The sequence below is a fragment of the Rhododendron vialii genome, chromosome 4a (assembly GCF_030253575.1).
Source record: "Rhododendron vialii isolate Sample 1 chromosome 4a, ASM3025357v1".
Taxonomy (NCBI): domain Eukaryota; kingdom Viridiplantae; phylum Streptophyta; class Magnoliopsida; order Ericales; family Ericaceae; genus Rhododendron; species Rhododendron vialii.
The window spans coordinates 6,052,738-6,076,951 of record NC_080560.1 but is presented as its reverse complement, the minus strand read 5'-3'; the positions used below and the strand labels follow the sequence as shown (position 1 = coordinate 6,076,951).

Sequence of the window (24,214 nt, the reverse complement as noted above, 5' to 3'; positions counted from 1 at the left end):
AGTGTATCTGCACAAAAAATTGACTTCATCTGGTATCAATAGGTGTATCGAAAGTTGATTTTATTTTGTAAAATAGATAGGTTATCTTTATAACTATCGATAGAATCAGACCGTCCATTTTATAAATTCAAATTCAAATTTTGATATACTTATGGATGTTCGATGAAATTGATTTTTTGCATGGCAATACTACTCCGTACGTCCCTACAATATGAACGGTTAAAATAACAGTAATAAACACTCTATGGGCCCATGAAGGACGGTGGTGGAAAAAGGAGATTTTCCCCTGGGCGGTGGATAAAATTTAGGCTTTGTTTGGAACCGATGGAAAATGAAAGAAAATAAAATAAAAAATATTTCCTTAAGAGTTGTTTGATTCCTATTTAAGAAAAAAGGAAAAGAAAATAGGAAGGAAAAGAAAGGAGAAAGGCAGCTTTGGAATAATTTCTTTTCATTTTCTTTTTACAACCAAAGAGAGAAAATAATCCATTTTCTTCACATTTCTCCTCTCCCTTTCTTTCTTTTCCACAAATTCCAAACAGGGTAGGCTCTGTTTGGAACTTAGGGAAAGAAAAAAAAAAGAAAGGAAAATAAAAAAGAAGGAAAATGGGAGAGAAAATTTACTATTCACTACACTCAAAATCTTTATTTTTTTCTCTCTTTCTCTACAACCAAACAATGGGAGGGAAAATTCTTTAATTTATTATTTCTCTCTTTCTCTACAACCAAACAATGGAAGGAAAAATTCTTTAATTTTCCTTTCTTTTCCTTGAGTTCCAAACATAGCCTTAATCTTTTAAGTACAACCAAACACAGCCCGAGTTCAATGGACCACCACTCCCCCCCATTACTCTCTCTCTCTTCTCGTCTTAACAACACCTCACCACCCTCTCTCTCTCTCTCCCCTCTCCTCCCCCTCTCTCTTCTCCCTTTTGCGTGTCTGAAATCGTCAACTCACCGTCAAATGTAGAAAAACCCAGCTCCCCAATTAAAACTCTACACACGGTAAATCCTTACCCCACTCTCTACCATATCTGTATCTAATCATTACTATCTCTATATACACGCATGGATTAACTTTTACTCACAGTACTCAAATTTGCCAAAGGTTTTGCGTTGAACTTCAATCGGAATTCAATCTGACTCAGTTTTTTTTTTTTTCCCTTGGTTGAAAGTTCAGGTTTTTATTTCGGAGTACTGATTTGGGAGATGAACAAAGAACGGCCGCCTGAGCCTCTTGATTTCTTCATCTGGACCGTCGAGGTATTTCCTTTTTTTATATTTAATTTTGTGAATTTTTGATGCAGATCTCAGTGTATGATAAAGTAGATCGTGATTTTGGTTCTTAGTTTGACTTTGTTTTTCTAATATTTTAATGAGAAATGGTATATGCCTTCGGATTTTTATCACCGACAGTTTAGGCCTAGTTTCCCAAAAAAAAAGTCACTTGACTTTTTTGGGGTTTTTTTCCCTGTCCTTTTTTGAATTTTTTTCGCGTTTGTTAGTTTTGCATAAGACTTTAGTCGGGTACTTGGAATTGAATTCAGTTTTGAGAAAGGATTATGTGAGTGAATTGTATCTTTCTGCATAGGATGTGACAATTATGATGATAAAAGTTGGTGATTGATAGCAGCTACCACTCCATGTGAAATGTATGCGCAATGTGTTGAGAAATCAGCCAAGCCAAAATACACACGTGCGCGAAGAACAATGAAGAAAAGAAACAAAGAATGCAAGGCACATAGGTTTTTATGTGATTCCCCGGCTGTGTAATTGAGTAAATTCATGGCCCACACTATTTTCCACTATGTGTCAAATGAAGTATCTGAGTGCAAGTAACATTGGGTAAGTACATAAAATATTTATGCCCTACTGTTTAGAGCATCTCCACCAACTTACCAAATGAGAAATTTCGCTTAAATGGCAAGAAAAAGGTGCAAAACACCAGCCCCAACAGCCTCTCCTCAGAGCTCGCCATTCTGACCTGGGCTCCAATCCCTCGCTGGGTGTGGCGAGGTTTTGGATGCTCGCTTGCTCGGTTCTCTCTCTCTCTCTCTCTCTCTCTCTCTCTCTCCCCGTTGCAGAGTCGATGGACAGCTCTGATCTTGAATAGCGTCTTCATCGTCAGCATCATCATCATCGTGAACTGCTCTACTTTGTGGGTTTGAGGTTTGATTTTTGTGGATTTTTAGTTTTGGGGTTTGATTTGTGGGTTTTTCAATTTCGGGGAGAGAGAGATGGAGGGAGGTGGTTTCCGATCTGGGTTTCAAAAAGGGGAAGCACAGATTGTGGGTTTTCCGATCTGTGATTGGTGGCTTTCCGCCATTGCCGTTAATATATATATAAGGTGTGCGAATGTGTGTGTATGTAAGGTTTGTTTTTTTGTTTGTTTGAAACAATTGGCTAGACTGTTGGTTGTTGCCAATGTTCTAAAACTCGGTACTCGGTACTCGCTCGGCCGGCCACCTTGTACCTTGTAGGCCGAGTACTCGGCGATTACTCGGCGAGTAGAAATTACTTGGATTTTTTTTTATATGTTTGCAAAATGATATTTATAATGCATACCAAATGAAACTAAGTACAAGATTACTAGTCCATAGCAAAGTTTAACGTTCAAACCAAATTAAACCAAGTACAAAATGAATAGTCAATTACAAAGTTCAACGTTCAAACCAAAGGAAACGAAGTACGAAATTAGTAGTCAATTATTCCTCCTCTTCTTCTCCATATGCCTCCATAACTTGGTCTCCATCGGATTCAAATTCAAAATCCTCATCTACCTCCTCTTTGGTTTCATCTTCCGACACAAAATCTTCTTCATCTAGCTCTCGTACTCCAACATTTCTAGCACTTCTTCTAGGTTGAAGGACTTCATCCGCTCCTGTAGCTTCCCCAATCACCTCCCATGTAAGTCCCGAAACAGGGTCAACTTCTTCGTCACCACCTTCAACAATCCATCCTTGTGCATTTGTTGCTTCACAAGAACGTAATACATCCTTCCCTTTTCTTTTATTGTTGATGAGTTTGGCATTGAATTGGACATACACTAGATTGTTCAATCTTGTCGCATCTAGTCTATTTCTTTTCTTTGTATGTATCTATGCACAAAAGAAAATCTTCAGTTAATATAGTTCTTCTCCGATGTATTTATAAACTATAAAGAAGTAAAGGGATATATTTACTTACTCCCTCAAAAGTGCTCCAATTTCTCTCACACCCCGATGAACTTGAAGTCAAAGAGAGGATTCGAGTGGCCATTCTTTTCAAATTGGATGTATGATTGCCATAATTAGACCACCATCCAACTAGACATGAAAGAAGCACAATTCCATTAGTACTACGTAACTTAGTAGGCAAAAAAAAAAAAAATACTGAGAAAAGTAACTACATATTTACCCGGATCATAAGAGTCATCGTTCGTCCCACATCCCCTTGCGGCTAATGGTCTTCCAAATCCACCATCTTTGTTCTTGTACTTCAACAACTCTCTATTAATGACTTCATCTTGAACATTGATATCATCGGGAAAGAAAGCTTCAACACAAACAAGAACCCCATCCATGATAATAGGATCATCTTGAATGGTGGAATCCTTGAAGAAGTAAAAAGGATTCAAAAAGTAAGCCGTCAAATGCAATGCACTATCTAGCCGACCCTTGGCTTTTACATCAATGACATCAAGTATTGGTCGGTAGTTAGTCTCAACTTGTTTGTATGCCTCTTTGATCTCTTCTTTTGCTTTTTTGAGCTCTCCATATACAAAGCCCATTGCGGGCTTCCGATCCCCATCAACAAGTCGAAGAACCATCACCAATGGAGCAAATACTTTCAAGCATAAACTTACGCCATTCCAAAATGCCATACTCATCACGGTAGCATATGCTGCTTTCCCCTTTGCGCTCTTAGCCCATTTACTATTGCCCCATGCATCGCTACTAAACATCGTCCGCAAATCTTGTTTCTTTTTCATTAAGCTTTGTAAAGTCAAGAATGCGGTCGCAAATCTAGTAACACCAGGCCTCATTATGTCTCTCTTCTTCGTATATTTTCTCATCATTGCCAATGTATTATGATGAGCATAAACATATATAGTGAACGTCTTGGCCTTCTCAATAATTCCTTTAAACTTAGATTGCTTACCGATTCCTTCAAGCATGAGGTTGATTGTGTGGGTGGCGCATGAGGTCCAAAATATGTTAGGCCTCTTGATTTTTAACAAATCTGCTGCAGCCATGTTATTGGATGCATTGTCGGTGACTACTTGAACTACATTTTGCACCCCAATATCTTCAATGAACTTGTCAATGTAGTCAAAGATATACACCCCCGTGTGCGACACCTCTGAATCTTCCTTGGAAGAAAGAAAACAAGTCCCTTGCTTACAATTAACGCACAAGTTCATAATGCTTCTCCTCTTTCGGTCCGTCCAAGCATCGGTCATGATAGAGCAACCCGTTGAAGCCCACTCTGCTTCTTGCTTCTTGAGTAATGTTTTGGTTCTCTCCACCTCTTCCTTCAACAATGGCTCCCTTAGTTGGTATTGGCTTGGGGGTCGGTATCCCGGGCCAAATTGACCAACCGCTTCAACAAAACGTTTGAAGCTATCATTGTCTACAGCATGAAATGGAATACCGGCTTCGTACACCCATCGAGCCAAGTATTGATTCACCTGATGACTCCTCTCCTTCCAAATTGCATCATTTAAGTTTTGTTGTCTTGTCTTCTTAAATCCACTCGTGTTAGAACCATCGGGATTGATCTCTGTGTAGCTATCCATGGGACCAAGATCATAAGGCCTCTTCTTTGATCCTACATTTCCAACTTCATTATCTTCGAATCCATTACTTTCATGTATTACATTCACTTCCTCCCTAAGATTCATGACTTGTTTCTTCTTCTCTAGCTTTTTAGCTGCTATATAATCAAGTGCCTGCTTACACTTTAATTGATCTTCCTTGCTTGCTTTAGTGCATGAGGCAACTTCTCCCTTAATCTGAGCTATGTGTTTTTTCATCCTATTAATCCCTCCATTATAAACATTCCCACACAAAATGCATCTTAAACGTTCCTTATTACTAGCATCCACAATAACTGCATAGTCCCATGCAACATCAGTTGATTTTTTTTTCATCAAGGCATCACAATTGGCTGCCGAAGATGCCGCCGAAGATGCATTACGAGATTCAGCCATTGATATTTGATACTATTACCTAGCCCTACACAGTAACACACATAAATAAATAAAAAAAAGAAATCTGTTAAGAAAAATAAAAACCTAATTCAAAATATTCATTAATCATTAATCAAAATTTAAAAACCTAATTCAGTATATTTATAACTATTTATACCTATTGGAGAGAGAGAAAGACAATAAAAAACCTATCCAGTGTAAAAAACGAAGGAAGACTGTAACCTGGCCCTAATGGCCTAATACCAGTACTGCTCTCGCCTCTCAGAGAACAGAGAGAGACGAGCAGAGAGAAAGATGAGAGACAGAGAGAGAGAGATGAGAGAGAGAGAGACGTCAGACGATCACAGAGAGAGAGAGAGAGAAGACGATCACAGAGAGAGAGAGAGAAGACGATCACAGAGAGAGAAAGATCAGACGATCAGAGAGAGAGAAAGATGGAGAGAGAGAGAGAGAGAGAGAGAGGAGTACCAGTCGCCGTCGTCGGAACAGCAGTTTCGTCGGAAAAGAAGCAGCAGCTCGAAGAAGGAAGAGGAACAGCAGCAGCCGGCAGCTTCGAACATCAGCAGTAGCATCCGTGATTGGTTTCACTCGATTAGGGTAAATGGGTAAGTATAAAACTATACTGAAATTACACTAAAGACCCTTTAAATTTAACATATTACATATTTTACCTCATTTTTTCAGTTTTTTTTCAATTTTCTCCCCACTTCCGAGTAATCTCGTAGTACCGAGTAATCGGTACTCGCCGGGTACTCGCCGAGTAATTCCGAGTAATCGGCTGGCCGAGTAATTCCACCGAGTATCCCAAACTCTACTCGGCTAGGCACCGAGTACCGAGTACTCGGCGAGTACTCGCCGAGTATTTCCGAGTTTTAGAACACTGGTTGTTGCCCTTGTTTGGTGACTAGCTAAGAGAGAAATTCTAACCAAAATGGCTAAAAATTTGCTTAGACTGGTGGAGATGCTCTTACATCACCACTTGCCGTAATACCCTTGTTTAGGTCGAACCCCGAACAATCACTGAAAGGCGAACCAAATCGAAGCAGGTTTCACAAGCCCAACCCAGTGTTTGGTTGCTGACAAAATGTCAAAATGTCAGAAAAAGATGGAAATTAAGTATTTATGACCTACTGTTTACATCACCAAACCCTTGTTTAGGCCGAACCCCAAACAATCAGCAAAGCGCGGACCCAATCGAAGCAGCTTTCACAAGCCCAACCCAGTGTTTGGTTGCTGACAAAATGCTGGTAAAAGATGGAAATTCGTGTATTTTTAGTGTTCCACCCGTCCATATGTTTGGGATTAGAGATTGGACTTTGTTTTCCAAAGTTCTGGAGACCTCTGGGTATTACTCCATTTGCTAAGTGAAGTTATCCCTGAGTGCCTTGCAGGTGTTTTCCTTGGCTTATAGTTGGTTTTCTTTTTCTTCCGGACTTTTCTTTGATAGTAAGTGCATGTAGTTATGTTCTGTATCTCCTAATTAGGGGTATTTTGTGTGGTTACTGTTGTGTTACTATTTTAGAGTTACCGACTAAATGAATTGATAACCAGTATAAGGGATTGTGCTAATCACAGCTCTTTTGGGTGAGCACAAAATTTAGACATTTTCCATTATTCATGAAGAATAGTCCAAGCAAGTGATTTCAAAATTTAGTTGAAAAAGCTCGCAATAAGTTTACCAAATGGGGCCAAAGTTTGTTTCCACTTCCTTTCATATGTTGATATGGTTTTTGTCTTTTTTGCTTCATTTGGAATAGGTAGTTTGCCGATGCATACTGTGGTCAATAATATAGTTTGACTTTTCACAAACTTCTGCATTTGAATTTACATTTGTAGTCTTCTCAGATTGACGCAGTATGAAGATAATTGGTGATAGACCCATTTTCGTTGCACATCTATGCAGTAGGAATGTGTAGAGAGACTAGGGGATGTAAGAAGAACCATTGTTTTAGGATGTCATTTCAAAGTTTTATTTTCGAAAGCTCTCAATAAGTTGTACTACTTCCGTTCATCTGTTTTGTATGTTTAATCTCTACCTTTCTTTATTTGGAACGAGAAGGTGTTATGTGATATGACCGGCAATATCGTGCCTCTCCTGCAGGCAGAAACATTTCCTTCGAATAGATGCGGTCATTGTCTGAGTTTTCCCAAAACCTGTTATTACTGCTTGAGTAGTCGAGTAGTATTGAAATAGGATATGAAGGTTGTTGGTGATGGTGCCATTATTTTCTGAAGTCATGGTAAAAGGATATGTAGAAAAGGGTGACTTTATAAGATCAGTTTCTCTTCTCTTGTTTCCGATTGTGGAAGAATAACTGATTTTTCAACTTGATCTACAAGTTAAAGAGAGATGAAGATGTAATCAGTTGAATGCTAAAATGCTCATTCTTTTGCTAGCATTATGATACTTTGGGAATCACGACATGTGGACAAATCTGAACTATGTCTAGTACCAGCAGTGAAGGTCTCCCCATTACCATGTGTACTATCTACCACTGTCCTTATAGTTTTCTACCATGTGTAATCTGAAATTTTTTAATATGCAGTAGAGCTGTAGGGTACTGAAGTAGCATGTGCGTGATTGTGTCCTGTAAGAATTGCTCATAGTACAGTTTGGAGTCGTCCAGTTGCTGAATATTAATTATACCATCATTTAAGGTGTGGGACTTCTGGATAACTTAAAGAATCAGGGCCGGCCTTGACATTTGGGGGCCTAAGGCGAACTTCAAAGTGGGGACCTTAATTTTTTTCTTCGGTCTTATATGCTGCGCACCAAAGTTTTTTGTTTTGGTTCATATGTTGGGTACTAAACTAGTTGGGCCCCCTAATTTTTACACTTTTCTAGGGGGCCTAAGGCAGCTTCCAACCCTGCAAAGAATGCACGTTGTCTCATCTTTGAAGTGTCTATTGGATTACTGAGATCTGTAGTTAGGTTATGTTGCGGTGGTGATCCATCTCCATTTCATTATAGTATTGGTGAACATCGGGTTAGTATGTTTGACCCCTTTTTTTTCAGGATGTTGGCTTATGGCTGGAGCAGATAAATCTGGGTAGTTACCGCCAAATTTTCAGAGAAAATGGTGTCAATGGTGAATACTTGGAGGGCATGTCCATGTTCACAACGGAACAGATACTCCGGTTTATAAGACGGTGTCACATGAAATGGGGAGACTTTATCACCCTCTGCAAGGAATTGAGGCGTATTAAAGGTGTCTCTCTCTCTCTCTCTCTCTCTCTCCCTTCTCTGGGCGCGCGCACGCATAGATTCGTGCATTAAAGGAATATTTTGCCTAGACTTGTTAGTGATGAGGATGTTATCTTGTCATTAAAGTAAACATATGCTCATACGCTACTGTGCATGAATTTTGCACAAAACAATTAAAGATATGTGGAAAGTCTTTAGTCTCTGTTGGGATGAGCGCCTTTGTTGATTATTTTTGGTTGCCTAAAGCTAAATGAATTGTCAGATATGATACCATTTTTTGTTATCTCTATGTTAAGCAACTTATCCTCTTACGGCCTTGTAGAAGAAATGAAGAGCACATTGAATCACTGTGCGTACTCCTGTGAACGTTTAATTAGTATTGTCCAGATAAGCTGTTACAATGTTACACCTTTACTTGGCAATGCCCAGAAATCTGGCTGTCTTAAATTTTTGATAGTATGTTACTATGTTCTATGTTACTATTGTTGTGTGGAGGAAAAAGTCACGTGTCTTTATGGATTATATTTATACCATTTGGGTTCTGTGCAATTGTAATAAAACTTGATGATTTGTAAACTCTCGTCTTTGCTTTCAAGAAAAGTAAATTCAGATAAATAAGGATTAGTGCCTCCTTTTATCTTTCAAGATTGATATCGTATGGCCTTAAATCTTAATAGGCGTAGTCTCCTCATACTAAAATGCAGCAGTGATGGAGTTGAGAGTGATGTAGCAAGCATCTGCATCTGCATCATTACCTCATACGACTCCTAATCCTCCGGTTTCATTTTTTGTAAATGTTGCAGTTTCTGTGTTGGTGATAGACACCCGCATTCTTTGAGTAACCGTCCGTGGCTTGTTGTGGACTGTAATTTAGATTGCAACTCTATCTACTGATATCTATTTTTTTTTTTCCCAGTGGCTTGCTTGAAAGGGGATCAAAAAGTCCGCCGGCCATGGTGGGCTCCACCTTGCTTATCAGTAGTATTTGTCAAGGCAGCGAAGCGCAACAGGCATGCACGAGTTGTTTCGTTGAAGCTGGAACCTTGATGAACTTCTGCTTATACGTATGCATGTATGTATGTTGTAGTTTCTGTTGTATTTTTCCCTCTTCCAGCGGGGAACATAAAAATAGGAAAGGGTACTTGTCTGTACTATTAAATCTAGCAAGGCGTTTGCTGTTGGTTCTCCGTTGGAGTGCATTCTTTAACCACGCAAATCCTTCGATATGTTTATTTTTGTTGGTTTTTTTTATATAGTTCGGGCTTCTGCCATAATATCTGTGGAAAAGAATGTAAGGGAAGAAGATTGGCAACGAAATCAGAATAGCGTTCTGTCATTTGTGAAGAATTCGATCTTTTCTCTTTGCGTATGCTTTGAGTTGTGGTTCGCCTTTTGATATGTGAAGCTTGAAAATGTGGCGTCTAGCGCGATGGTTGCTACTTACTAGCCAATTTTGAGATGAATAGATGATTGTATTAGCTTTTCTTGATGGCCAACCAGTTTAGTGGTGGCCTGTGGTTTCTTATGCTACTACCGGGAAACCAAGCTTTCTAACTGAAACGGATGAAATCCGATGCCTCTCTCTTCGCTACTGTTTGAAGAGGGAAAGGGGGTGAGATTTTTTATGGTTGTCGGAATGCGAATCTTGGCACCCCGCTACGGCGCTACCCATATGCACGTGTTTCACTTCACTTATTATTTGAGCATCAAAAAACCGGCTTTTGGGTTTTGGAGCTTTATCTTGAATATTTAAAAAAATACATTTTGTTAAAAGTCATAATTTTTTTATTTTTATTGATTGGTCTTTGACGAGACGAGACGTTTATTATTACGATAGGTGTTTAGCGGAAGATAGCTTTCAACGGCATTGACACTTTGATTCGCGAGCAACTTCATGAACATTGTGAAGAGGAGAAAGAGAGGCTGTTGTGTACTTTCCGGAAATGACGGATACCCTAATGACACAAACATGTTAATGTCTTGTAATTTGGAGAAAACACTCAAAAAAAATTTGAAATGTTCCCGAGAGAAATGACGCAAAATTAACAAAAGCGAAAAAAATTTGAATGAGGACCAACCTAGAAAAAATTCAAAAATCATAATGAAACTTAGCCTTGCTTGGGTTCTAAAATGTTTAAGTGTATTACGGAGGGAAATTTATTCACGGCTTCGCCATAAATGAATTTTTCTCCTCCGATGTGACTTCTCACATAGGGGTGTTAGAGTACCACGTGAGGGAGCCGTTCATCAGACGGAGCTCAACATCACGGAAGTAGCAAACCCATCAAGCCAGCATCACTCTTCTCTCTCTCTCTCCCCCCATTTCAAAACCAATCCCTACCGCCAATTCTCTGTCTCTCTCTCCTCAAGGGCTGTGCGCCAGTAACCGAATAGTCGATCCCGAGCTCAAGTTCTCCTATTCACACTCCAACTTCTCTCTCTCTCGTAATCTGGTATCCTCATAAACCCTAATAAGCCCCTCATCTCTCTCTTACTTTCTCTTTCTAACTACGCTCTACTCGCTCAGAGATGTTCTCCCCGGCCGCGAAGAAGTCCAATTTCAGCGCTCGCAAGGACCGCACCCTCCTCGGTCACCACCCGCCCCTCGAGTCTCCGACCACTCCGCTCGCCGAGAACCGGTTATCGCTTCACGACAACAAAATCCCCAACCGCCCCTCCACCGGCACTCCGGCGCCATGGGCCTCTCGCTTATCTGTCCTCGCTAGGTATATATCTATGTATATACAATTTTACATCATGCGATCGTTTATTTGAGTGTAAGGAGTGTGTAATATGTTGTTGACGAATCGGCCGAACCGACAAACACACAACGCGCGGAGAATAATCAAACAAACAGAAAACTAGACGCATAGATTTTTATATGGTTCCCCAGCTGTGTAGAGTCCTAGGGCTGAAAAAGAGCCAAGCAGCTCATGAGGAGCTGGTGACTCGGCTCATTTACCAATCGAGTGGAGCTCGAGCTCGATTTTTAGGCACGTTTACTAAACAAACTGAGCTCATCATTCAAAAGCTCGGCTCGATTTATAGGCTTGGCTTGTTTAAAGAGGCTTGCTAAGTAAATTAGCCCAAAGGAGCCGAGCTCGAGTTTTAGGCTTGTTTAGCAAACGATTCAAGCTCGAATACTATAGAGCTTGGCCCGGCTCATTTGCACCCCTATGTGTAGTTGAGTATATACGTGGCTCACAAACTATGTATCGAATGAAGAGACTACAAGTTACATCGACGGTTGTGTATAGCAACTATTTATAACTTAGGGTTTACATAAGAGATGACAAGTTACCTTTTACTTGTGTCTAGCAAGTATTTATAACTTAGGGTTTACATCACTGATTATAGTGAAACACGGTTGTCTTGGTGTTCCTTTGGAGCATTGTTGCCGCCTGTTGAAGTTATTGGTTTAGATTTGACCTAATGGATTGTTTTAGGGTTTCGAGTTGAAGTTAGGTGAGTAAGGAATTTTCTACATGCACGTCTATTGGCTCATGTATCATTGTAGAGACATGTTGGATCACTTGGGACACACTAGGTACATGTTAGGAGGCTAAAATGCCATTTTGAAAAAGTTTGGGGCTATTGGAATGTTGTTTAATAGTGGTTGTTTTACGCCTTATGTTTTAAGTTATTTAGGTTTTAATATATTAGTAGTTTGATAGTAATGATGGTTTTATTTCTCCCATGAGTTCATAATGGGGAGTGCGGTTAACAATTTGGGGAGTGTGAATATCAACTCCCATAATATAACAATGCATGTATGACATATGATACTGTTATAGTCCGCGTGTTCCCAACGTGTCATTGTCTTGACTGTCCCAATGGTGGAGTGTTTGTGTTTGTGTCTGTGTCCCGGTCACTCTCCTCCCCCCGAGCAACTTGCACACACATGGCACACACACCAGTGATATGCACACATACAATGGATAAGGAAAAAGGGAAGGAAATGGCGAGATCGAAAAAAGGACAAGCAAATAAGTGCTTAGTAATGGTTGCTCGTTTCATTCAGAATTCCACCAACGAAGAAAGGTGAGAAAGCGGATAATGTAGATCCAGTTCAGCCTGTTTTTGTTTCAGAGTTCCCTCAAGTGGTTCGCAATGAACAAGCCAATCTCTTGCAGAACCGTGTTCGAGGTTAGTACGGTGGCCTTTAATATTTTCCTCCCAAGTTTTAAGTTTCTGTAAAGGCTAATAATTCGGGTTTGTGGGGGATAGTAACTGTGTTTTCTGGGACAGGTGATTTTTGCACCTCTGGTGGAATGGAGAAGGAAACTTCCCTTGCATGGATTATTTGTGGGAACAGACTCTTTGTCTGGAGTTACGTGTCGCCTGCTGCTTCAAGAAAATGTATTGTTCTTGATCTTCCTCCCAACATTTTGGGAGATGGAGAGAGTGGCAGCAATTCTTGTCCCGCTGACAGTTGGATGCTCTTCATTGTCAACTGGGATGGTCCATGTAGAAATACTGACAAAGCTATTCAACAGTGCAACTCTGCTGGCATTGTTTTGTGTAACCGGCGAACTCGAGCTCTGGTATACTGGCCGGACATATATTCTGAAGATGAGAGTTCTCCTATAACAAGTTTGGCATCTAATGATGAGTTAAAGATGACTTATTCACCTGCTGATGGGACGACTGCCCCAAATAGGCAGCGACAGCATAGCAGGCCTGTGAGCATTTCATCTGGATCAAGTAGTTTAAACTCTTTGATTGCTTCTGCGATTCCTGGTGGCGGGCATCTCTGTGTGGCTCTGGCATGTGGTTCTAATGGCGAGCTTTGGCAGTTCTACTGCAGCCCTACTGGCATTGAACGAAAAAAGATCTATCAGGACATATTGAGTTCGGGAGCAAGTGATGGAGGTCAATTTCTCGGGAGCAAGGGGTATCCGAGGTCATTGATTTGGCGTTTTTCACATTCTTATTCAGAAGAAACTCATCGGCAGTTTTTCCTGTTAACTGATCATGAGATACAGTGTTTCACTGTCACTCTTTCCCCCTCTGTAACTGTGTTGAAGCTCTGGTCTCATGAAATTGTAGGAGCTGATGGTGATTCTGGTATCCAGAAAAATTTGGCTGGTCAAAAACGGATCTGGCCCTTGGATCTGCAGGTTGACAGCCAAGGGAAAGTGATTACTGTTCTAATTGCCACATTTTGTAAAGACCGGGTAAGCAGTTCAAGCTACATAGAGTACTCTCTTCTTACAATGCAATATAGGTCCGGGATAAATATCTCCCCGGAAAGTAATGTGCCAGTACATGAGAGGGTTTTGGAGAAAAAAGCTCCTCTTCAAGAGGTAATCCCCAAGGCAAGAGTAGAAGAGGAGGACTTCTTATTTTCCATGAAATTGCGGGTAGGGGGAAAGCCTTCTGGATCTTCTATTATACTTTCTGGCGATGGAACTGCGACAGTTGCTCATTATTGGCGAAATTCTACAAGACTGTATCAATTTGATCTCCCTTATGATGCTGGGAAAGTTCTAGATGCTTCAGTTTTCCCTTCCTCAGATGATGATGAAGATGGAGCGTGGGCTGTACTCACTGAGAGAGCTGGCGTCTGGGTTATCCCTGAGAAGGCTGTTTTACTTGGTGGAGTTGAACCACCAGAGCGAAGCTTATCGCGTAAAGGGAGCACTAATGAAAGATCTGCACAGGAGGAGAGGAGGAACTTATCAGTTGCAGGCAATATTGCTCCTAGAAGGGCTAGTTCAGAAGCATGGGATGCTGGAGAGAGACAAAGGGCAGTTTTCCCAGCGATTGCACGTCCGACAGCGCAAGATGAAGAATCAGAAGCTTTATTGAGTCATCTTTTCCATGATTTTCTTTTATCCGGGCAGGTTGATGGCTCACTTGATAAGCTTCGAAGTGCTGGGGCATTTGAAAGGGATAAAGAGACGAATGTTTTTGCTCGTGTAAGCAAATCAATTGTTGACACATTAGCCAAGCATTGGACAACCAGAGGTGCTGAGATTGTGGCTCTTACCTTTCTTTCTACTCAACTCATGGATAAGCAGCAGAAGCATCAAAAGTTTCTCCAGTTCCTTGCTTTATCCAAGTGCCACGAGGAGCTGTGTTCAGGGCAGAGACCGCAGAGTATGATATTCGGTCCATCTGTTATGCTGTTGCATCCATGTTTGTTTGGGGAAACATGTTTATTTTTCTCTCATATATGTTGTGTGGTAACTGTGGAATCGCATGTTTAATATTGCTTTTTATCTTGGGGCACATATTGGATATGCGTTGAATCTTTATTCCTAAGAAACATGCTAGGGTGCATATGCTTCTTGTTTCTTTTTTCTTACGGTGAAAAAGAGTGGGAGGGGGAGACCAGCGGGTGGCAACCCTTCCTGGGCATGACCATAGGAGCCGCTACAGCTGAGGAGCTTGAATTTAAGGCACAGGCAGGAGATCCTTGAGATGGGCTGGGCCATAAACCTGATCCAGCGCCGTCTTGGGCATTCTAGCAAGAAGCCAGTGGGTGTAGAATTAAAGGCTTGAGCCATCTTGCCATCGTATGGATTGAGCCCATGACCTCCTGATCATCAAACCACTTGGGAGTGAGCCCATTTCCACCAGGAACCACGCCACCACCCTCTGGTGGTTAATGGTTGCTTTTATTGTTTGGTAATGTAGGAATTGCAGAAAAAGTTTTTGAAGTTTAAATATTACCACTTCTGCTGTTGTGCTCACTGCTCAGGGTAATTCAGATGGTGATGTGGTGTAATTATTTTGGCAATGTTTTAATAGAAGAGCAAAAATGTAAGTTATGTAACAGCAATGGGTCTACAACTGTATAACCTTTTTTATGGATCCATAATGAGTACGAGTATAGTTCCTGATATCGGATAATTCTTGTGAAAACATGCTAGTGGCTTCTCATTCCCTATTATGCATTCGGAAGCATCAAGCATCCATTAAGCGTAGGTTATTGGTTGCTGTTTTCAGGAGAATCGCTGCAGATTATCATGGAACATGGTGAAAAGCTTGCTGCCATGATTCAACTCAGGGAACTGCAAAACTTGATTGGCCAGAACCGTCCAACAGGCATTGGCTCCCCTCATTCTAGTTCTGAAGGTGGAATTTCTGGTTCTCTTTGGGACCTAATTCAGCTAGTCGGTGAGCGAGCCCGTCGGAATACTGTTCTTTTGATGGACAGGGACAATGCTGAAGTGTTCTACAGTAAGGTTTCGGATCTGAAAGAATTGTTTTATTGCTTGGACAAACAGTTAGGATACATCATTAGCACCGAGATGCCTCTTGTGGTTCAGATTCAAAGAGCTTGTGAACTCTCGAATGCTTGCGTGACTTTAATACGTGCGGCGACACAATACAGAAATGAGTATCACATGTGGTATCCCTCTCTCGAGGGTTTAACACCATGGTATTGTCAACCTGTTGTGAGAAGTGGCCTGTGGAGCATTGCCTCTTTCATGCTTCAGCTGTTAAATGGAATATCTCATCTTGATATGTCTAGAAAATCAGATTTTTATTCTAATCTAGAAGTACTGGCTGAAGTATTGCTTGAGGCATATTCTGGTGCTATCACGGCAAAAGTTGAGCGTAAAGAAGAACAAAAAGGTCTGTTAGGTGAGTATTGGAATAGAAGGGATGCTCTTCTGGACTCTCTTTATCAACTTGTGAAAAGTTCTGTTGAAACCAGCTATCAGGTTAATCTTGTTCTCTTCAATGTTTACTGCTGTTATCCTGGCTGTCAATTCATCTACATCCGTAACCTGCCGTCGAGTATAAATAACTATGATTTCTGTTCATGTCAGTCAAATCCATGTGTGGACGTCTTTCTGTTGGACTATTTTGGCACTTCCTCACAGATATGGCTAGCTTATACTACAGTCATTTGTGCACCAATATTGTTTGAGCTAGTTGGTCCTGTACTTTTGGAAGTTGTTGAATTAGTTGGTAAATTCACCTTGGTAGACTTTTGGTTGGATTGAACTAAAATTTGACTTTAGAAACTTTAGAAAACTAGTCTGGTACTTTGCAATCTTTTCTGTGCCAAATAAACCTTTTTCATTGTTGAAATTTGTTGATAGCAGTTCTGTTGATGACTTTTGTGACTAATCAGTATTTCTTACTTATGTTTACACCTATTCAGTGGTTTGTCTAAATGTTTCCCTTCATGCTAAGTTACCTAGGGCCTGTTTGGGTGAAGTGTTGAGTTCTCTTGTTAGCGTGCCTATTGCTTGTGCTCCTTTTTTTTTGGTTCTCTTCTTTTTGAGTTCTTTACCTGCTACTCTTTTCCTTAGATGTGGGCATTTTCTAGTTGGGAAAATTAACCATAAGGACGGTAAAATAGTTTTCATTCAGGAGAAGGACGCCAGCAAAATAGTTTTCAATGGAGGTCCTTCAACTTTTTGAGTTTTTTAGCCATAAGGCCAAAACATGTTTAGGCACTTTCATAGGGTTTTAGGGTGTACTTTACTATTATAGGGTTTTAGTGGTTTAGGCACTTTTATAGGGTACCCTAGGGTTTTAGGCACTTTCATAGGGTACCATAGGGTTTTAGGCACTATCATAGGCACATTTGTTCTTATGTTTGATTGCAAAAGGTGCTTGTCCTTGAGCTTAAAAAATGTAAATATGAGGGATTTTTGGCTAAGTCTGCCTTTCTAGTTTTGCTCATCGACCTTTGATGAAATGTCACATTGCTTATCGATTATGCTTCGTTGCTGATTTCGTGGCCTTTCTCATGTGTGTTTCTGTGGCAACGGAGTAAACAATTAGTGGTCCTGCGTCTTGCTTGGGTATTGCTCAATATGCATGCTGCAATATTAGAAGTACTCAAGTTGAATTTGGGGCATTACCCATGCTCAGTACTCAATGGGACTTGAGGCTTGGTTTGAACTTATCCAAGAAAAATTATAGGAATTGAAGTAGTACTGCATGTAACTGTTTCAATCTGATTAGAATATCGAGGTTGCGTCAGTTCACAGTAGGAAACTAAAGAGAGGGAGCTACATTGTTTATCTGGAGATGAAGAACTCGTGTGGTTCTTGTTCAATGTGGCCTTCTTGTCTCTGCAGGACTTGGGGGAAGGAAATGAAGAGCAATGTGAACTGATTCTACGAGAGCTTTCATCACATTTGTTGTCTATCGCAAAACAGCATGAAGGATATCAAACTATGTGGAATATATGCTTGGATCTTAAAGATACGGAAGTACTCAGAAACCTTATGGTAAGAGACACTTACTAATATTGTTCTCTGTTTCTAGCTGTTAAGATTTGTTTGGTAGATATTAATGGTGTCCTGATTTTGAAGTTTGCTTGACTCTTCCCTTGATGCCTTCTTTTCTAATATAATAATTTACTTGTCAAAAAATTCCTTTGTCTTATTTAATGGACCCATTCTCCTTGACCATTTCAATGCCCTGTTGTGCAGCATGAGAGCATGGGACCCAAAGGGGGTTTTAGCTATTTCGTGTTCAAACAATTGTATGACACTAAACAGTTTTCGAAGCTTATTAGACTGGGGGAAGAGTTCCAGTTGGAGCTGGCTACTTTTCTGAAGCAGCATGAGGATCTCCTCTGGCTTCATCAAGCATTCCTTCATCAGTTTTTCTCAGCTTCCGAAACCCTTCACAAATTGGCTCTTTCTCAAGATGATGATTCAATTGTGGCAGCTGTAGAAGGGACCGAGTCTCATGGTGCAGGAATGGAACCAACATTAGCAGAAAGAAAGCGTCTTCTCCATCTCTCTAAGATAGCTGTCGTTGCAGGTTTCCATTTTTACTTTGTTGCCTAGATTTTTCACCCACCTGATATATCTATTTGTTTTCCTGTTGATAACCTCAGATAATGTAATAACTGCAGCATCTTTTCAGCTGTTCAACTTGGTTGGAAACTTATGCTTGATCAATAATTTGTTATCTTGCCCTGCAGTATGCTTGTGCTCCCTCTCCTATTTAGGGCACTTAATTCAGCATGAAATTGCTATGTTCCTTTGCTTATGATTCAGTTGGAAAGCCATGAATCATCCTTGAAACTGAGATTGTAAGCGTTATTGGTTGGCATGCTGTTTGAACATAACTTATTGGTTGGCATGTTTTATGTCCACAAAAGCACATATAGGAGGGTCACCAAACCATATTTCTGAAAACTAAGAAGCCTTTAGAGACTAGAAGAGATTGAATAAAGAAGAAAAGCCTAAAAAGTGGCACAACCAACTTCCAAGGAACAAGTGATCAAAAAAAAAAAAAAAACTTCCAAGGATCAAAGAAGGACTAACAGCCTTCCATGGACCTTAAATCTCCTTATTACTCCCCTAGCAGTTCAAGTGCAATGATGCCTTGATATGTAGCTTGTTCAGGCGTGACTTGGAGGAGCAAGATGTTAATTTGAAGTGCATGAATAGCAGTATTTTGTCATTCTTAGACTCACAGACTCATAAACTGCAGAGGTTGACATATAATGCCTGTAGTTTGTGGTTGAGGGAATGACATTATAGAGGGTTATGTGCAAATATGGACCATTAGGATGAATTGCGTGAACTTATGGGAGCTTCCTAAGTCACCTCACCCAAGAATTCTATATAATGATGCCATTGTTCCGACTTCATGTAAGATGACTTGGAAGGCTACTAAGATTAGTATTTTCTTTACCCTTTGCTTTCGTCCTTCTATAGATCATGGCATGTTATGCAAAGTAAATTCTGTGATGGTCCCATATACCATTTAAGAATGATGCCGTACAGGCAGAAAGAGTCTTGACATGGTTTCCTGTTGTTTGGGAGATAGTAAGGTGTTTTATTTGCTGGAGATTTTTTTTATTTTTTTTACTTAAGAACCTGGATCGTCGTGGTATTCTTTCTCCACATGGTAGCTCCATAATTTGTTGTTTTCTTGTTTCTTGCAGGTTGAATTTGTATTAGTGTTATGATCTTGTTAATCTTTAGCTCATATGCTCAGTAATGATTTTATTTTAGAATTTCGTTTTTGTTTCGGTAGTTGTCACTGTCGGAAGATGGTGATGGTTATTCAATGTTCGGCAGGAAGGAATGCTGATAGTGGCGAAAAGTTGAAGCGCATCGAAGCTGATTTGAAGATTCTGAAACTGCAGGTATATTGAAGGGGAACTTGGGGTGCTGTTTTTTTCCCTGGAAGCTTGTCTGCAGTTGTGCTATTTATTCTGAATCTTTGTTAATATTTTTTCAACTGATACAGTGTTGTTTTTCTTATGTTTCTTTTCTTTTCTATATCTCAATGAGCAATACATTCAGAATGGGGTATCTATTGTCAATTGGCATTTTATTCTTTGAGGATGGTACTAGTTCCCTTATAAGCTCAACAGACAATGGGGTATCTATTGTCAATTGGCATTTTATTCTTTGAGGATGGTACTAGTTCCCTTATAAGCTCAACAGCTAATTTGCTAGTAAGCATTTTCTTAGCTGTTTGCCCTGTAGAGGAAACTTTCTGGTCTATCTAGCCAAGTTTTCTTTTGACTTGGGTGTTGCGTTTACTCAATATGGTTTCATTAGATGAACCTCATCAGGAGTTGTGAACTTGTAGCCATATTAGAGGGATCTTTTGTTGTCGAATAAACTAAGATTCAATGCCAATGAATGTTGGTTGACCTTTGATAATCAGAGAAAGTTCCTAGTTAATGAGATTCCGAAGTTGTAAGGACCCCTGAACTCCATGTTGGAGTGTATTCCTTTCTTCCCTCTGGGGATCCTTGCTTTTATTTAATACGTTATGAGACAAATTTAGTTTGGCATCTCTATCCATGATACTCCTGTAACCGTAAACACAAGCATTTGATGGTGGAGATTTAAGATCAGTTGTTCCTGCATTGTTAGCATCCTTATTCCTTACTTACTCTATCACACCTTATTAAAAAGAAATTTTCTTCACAAAAGTAGAGTGGAGTGGAGGTTGGCAGGTAGCACGATAGCTGAAACATGTAAAAGGAGGCAGAAGGGTGAGGAAATCAGAGTTTCGAAGTTCAAAATGCTTTAGGTGCTGGAGTGGCTTGAAAAGCGAACCTGAACTTCCGTTACTTGTTATTCATATCATTCCCATGTATTGAAAGCATTGCTTCGGAAGTTAAAAGCACTATTTGGCAATCATTTTTGTCTTGTTGGCTCAAAGTGTACATCTCGACGTAATTTGTTGTGCTACTCTTCTCGCAGGAAGAGATTTTAAACTTTCTAACTGACGACGAAGAAAAGCAAAAGATTGGAAATCGGCTTCTTCCTCCAGTGGACCTTATTGAGCTGTGCCTCAAAAGCTCGAACCAAGAGCTCTCATTGCGGGCTTTTGATGTGTTTGCATGGACCAGTTCCTCCTTCCTTAAATCCAACAGAAGCCTATTGGAGGAGTGCTGGAGGAATGTAGCCAATCAGGACGATTGGGAAACAATCTACCGAACATCTGAAGCTGAAGGGTGGAGTGACGAAGAAACCGTACAGCATTTGAGAGAAACAATGCTTTTCCAAGCTTCAAGTAGGTGCTACGGACCAGAAGCGGACACTATAGAAGGTGGGTTTGATGAAGTGCTGCCACTTAGGCAAGAAAATTCGGAGATTCCCATGCTGAAAGATATGGGTTCTTCTGTGGAAGGGATATTGATGCAGCACAAGGATTTTCCCGAGGCAGGAAAGCTAATGGTGATGGCAATCATGTTGGAATTTGGCCGAGTTGGTGCCGAAATGGGAGATGGTCCTTCTCCAATGCAGTGACGACAAGCCGTCCTTACCAATAGTTCCTCTTAGGCTAGTTTACCTTTTTGTGTTAGATTGATATTCAGCTTGATGTCAATGTAGCTTTTTGTTTCTGAAATTGTATAATCCGATGATCACGTCTTAAGGTTCCTGGGTTCTGGAATTCAGACAAGATTATGTGGTTGGGAGTCCAAATTATATCGGATTCCGGCTCTTAGATGTGAACTACCAGGCCCTTAGATGTGAACTGCGTTCAACCTGGATCAAGAGTATCCATAATCCCCAGTGTCTTTAAATGGTTTTCTTGTATTGATTGGTACTGGTTAAATTATGCTCGAGGTAGGGGTTGCATTTGGTGGGTGAATCTTTCGGAAATTGAGTTTCCGCTGCACTGGGAAAAAAAAAAAACTTTCGGAAAATCAACTTTGACATTTATTCCCATCTTCTAAATTGTGGCCTCCGAATGCGTTGGGAAAATAGCATACGATATCGAAATTTTTTTTAAGCAAATTTGATTATAACATTTGAAAGGAGATGGAAAGACAGGACACACTGCTCGGTTCTTCATCAAAGGTTGATGAAGTTACTAGGGCACTTCGTTGACGGTAGTTATTTAAATTCAGGGAGGCGATATGCTCCTAGGCCAAATTAAACTGGAACCCTAATATCATATTTTGCAGTTTTGTAGCTGCAGATTAAGAACCATTAGTCCATTACTAGCTGTTATGGATTAGGTTTTTTAGGATGTGGATTTTCCCTTGGGTTGTATTGGCCAGTCAAAAACCTCAAACTCTCAAAATACAAGATTTGTGGCTATAACACACCCAGGTTGCCCCCAGTGGTTGTGGATCAGGTTTTTTAGGATGTGGATTTTCCCTTGGGTTGTATTGGCCAGTCAAAAAAACCAAACTGCCAAAATACAAGATTTGTGGTTATAACATTCCCAGGGTTGCCCTAGTGGTTCGGACGGATGTTCAGGTTTTGAGAGTACCCCTCAAGGTTTGGAGTTCGATTCATCACCGGGTGAATACCTTGAAGTAAGTGGAGGATTGTGATTGGTGTGACCGTGCTAGTTCCTCCGGAGATTTAGATTGCGCAGTCGAATCTATTTAGTGGTTTGGCTGCATGATTGTTTCTCCGTTTAAAAAAAGAAGAAAGATTTGTGGCTATAATGAACCCCACGAAAAATACCCAGCCACAAGATCTTCCGAATCCACATGGCACAACAATAGCCTCTGTCTCTCTGTAGAGGAATCAGAAAGAAAATCCCAATCCCAAACAAGGACCAATCAGATGGTGCTAATGTGTATGTATCCTAATCCATATCATCCTCTCATTTCCATTTATAACCCCCTGCCCCCCTTCTCCAACTCATTACCTTGCAAACAGCTTCTTCATTCTCTCACAGGACAACAAAGAGAACACAACAGCAGCAACAAAAGAAGCCTCTCCACAGTATCCATGGCAACCTCTGCTATCCAACAGTCAGCCTTTCTAGGCAGCCGGGCGGCTTCGAAGCGGCCTGCTAGAAAGAGCAGCGGCTTCCGCGTAGTGATGCGGAGGACCGTAAGAAGTGTTCCTCAAAGCATATGGTAAGGAAATGTGTTAAACTGTATCTGTATGATTTCTTACCGAATCGTCCACTAGAATGATGCGGCCGTGACATTCTTGTTTTATAAAATAAAAAAATCATTTATTCTTACAGTAATTTTTAGTATGTTTGTCATTTGTTTGTATTGCACTAACGCATAAAATATTTAGTGGTTACGCTTTAGATTCTCTCTGTATGCTCTAGATTTTGAAGAGAATGACGTCAACATGATTTTGCAATAGCATCTACCTGAAAAACAAAGTTCATTTCTATTGATTCGGTAGTACTTATTTTTTGAATTAAAAGTGACGTATTGTGAGAGAATGACTTGTCTCGTATAACGGAAAATAAGTAACCTTAGCGGAACGAGGCTGAACTACAATTCGACCTATAATAATTATACTCTTGTTTCACATTGATTAGAATCTTACAATTTGCTACTTGTAACTAAACTGCCACAGGTACGGGCCGGACCGCCCAAAGTACTTGGGCCCATTCTCCGAGCAAACCCCATCCTACCTGAAGGGAGAATTCCCCGGCGACTACGGCTGGGACACTGCTGGGCTCTCGGCCGACCCGGAGACGTTCGCCAAGAACCGCGAGCTCGAGGTGATCCACTCCCGATGGGCCATGCTCGGCGCATTGGGCTGCGTCTTCCCCGAACTCCTCGCGAAGAACGGCGTCAAGTTCGGCGAGTCCGTCTGGTTCAAGGCCGGGGCCCAAATCTTCTCCGAGGGCGGGCTCGACTACCTGGGCAACCCAAACCTGATCCACGCCCAGAGCATCCTCGCCATCTGGGCCTCCCAAGTGGTGCTCATGGGCTTCGTCGAGGGGTACCGGATTGGCGGAGGTCCACTTGGCGAAGGGCTCGATAAGATCTACCCGGGCGGGGCATTCGACCCGCTCGGGCTGGCCGATGATCCGGAGGCTTTTGCGGAGCTGAAGGTGAAGGAGCTGAAGAACGGGCGGCTCGCGATGTTTTCGATGTTCGGGTTCTTTGTCCAGGCCATTGTTACCGGAAAGGGCCCGATTGAGAACCTCTACGACCACCTTGCTGATCCGGTGGCCAACAATGCTTGGGCTTACGCCACTAACTTCGTACCCGGAAAGTGAAAAAAGACTATTTGTGACATGGGCCTGGGCAACTTGATATCATTACCAGCGGAAACTGCTTAAAATATTGGGAGACTATTTGTGTACTTTTATGTGTTGTGTACCTTTTCTGCTGTATTAATGCCTGCTATCATCCTCAACATCACCAATTTATGGAAGAAAGTATGGAATTTTTGTGTACTTAACTAATGCATCTTCCAAAAAAAAAAAAAGGAAAAAAAGGGGTCTTTCTATGTACAAATGCTTCAAGCGAAGAGAAACCAAGAGTCGCATTGAGAAATCGTTACTTTATAATCAGGGGCGGATGTAGGAGTTTTGTAATGGCGGTGGCGTGGCGTATGATTAAACTATTTTGAGTTTGGGGAGATAAGAGGTAAAATTTATTTTGATTTTGAAGAGATGTAGGTAACGATAGTTTTTTTATT

General features: G+C 40.8%; 4 protein-coding genes across 7 annotated transcripts; 3 read left to right on the top strand and 1 right to left on the bottom strand.

The window, feature by feature from the left end:
- The first annotated feature begins 830 nt into the window (after positions 1–830).
- Positions 831–9,765, top strand: LOC131322891 (uncharacterized). 3 transcript variants are annotated; one of them, XM_058354450.1, is made up of 4 exons: positions 831–1,005; positions 1,181–1,263; positions 8,208–8,400; positions 9,313–9,765. In XM_058354450.1, exons 2-4 carry the CDS (start codon positions 1,210–1,212, stop codon positions 9,441–9,443), a joined length of 378 nt encoding a protein of 125 aa, XP_058210433.1. In that variant the 5' UTR covers positions 831–1,005; positions 1,181–1,209; the 3' UTR covers positions 9,444–9,765. The 3 variants fall into 3 exon arrangements, with proteins under 3 accessions (XP_058210433.1, XP_058210434.1, XP_058210435.1); XM_058354451.1 differs by having other exon boundaries at positions 1,176–1,263; XM_058354452.1 differs by having other exon boundaries at positions 949–1,005; positions 1,169–1,263.
- Positions 2,509–5,406, bottom strand: LOC131322890 (uncharacterized). The gene is made up of 3 exons (XM_058354449.1): positions 3,397–5,406; positions 3,187–3,305; positions 2,509–3,098 (listed from the first exon to the last, which is right to left on the bottom strand). The coding sequence occupies exons 1-3, from the start codon at positions 5,189–5,191 to the stop codon at positions 2,706–2,708; spliced, it is 2,307 nt and encodes a 768-aa protein (XP_058210432.1). The 5' UTR covers positions 5,192–5,406; the 3' UTR covers positions 2,509–2,705.
- A 947-nt stretch (positions 9,766–10,712) lies between the features above and the next one.
- On the top strand, positions 10,713–21,381 carry LOC131322889 (nuclear pore complex protein NUP133). 2 transcript variants are annotated; one of them, XM_058354448.1, is made up of 9 exons: positions 10,713–10,849; positions 10,924–11,122; positions 12,418–12,542; positions 12,645–14,498; positions 15,351–16,072; positions 17,447–17,599; positions 17,804–18,140; positions 19,412–19,479; positions 20,555–21,381. In XM_058354448.1, exons 2-9 carry the CDS (start codon positions 10,926–10,928, stop codon positions 21,101–21,103), a joined length of 4,005 nt encoding a protein of 1,334 aa, XP_058210431.1. In that variant the 5' UTR covers positions 10,713–10,849; positions 10,924–10,925; the 3' UTR covers positions 21,104–21,381. The 2 variants fall into 2 exon arrangements, with proteins under 2 accessions (XP_058210431.1, XP_058210429.1); XM_058354446.1 differs by having other exon boundaries at positions 10,835–11,122.
- A 965-nt stretch (positions 21,382–22,346) lies between these two features.
- On the top strand, positions 22,347–23,974 carry LOC131322888 (chlorophyll a-b binding protein 5, chloroplastic). The gene is made up of 2 exons (XM_058354445.1): positions 22,347–22,677; positions 23,138–23,974. Exons 1-2 carry the CDS (start codon positions 22,379–22,381, stop codon positions 23,787–23,789), a joined length of 951 nt encoding a protein of 316 aa, XP_058210428.1. The 5' UTR covers positions 22,347–22,378; the 3' UTR covers positions 23,790–23,974.
- The last annotated feature ends 240 nt before the right edge of the window (positions 23,975–24,214 follow it).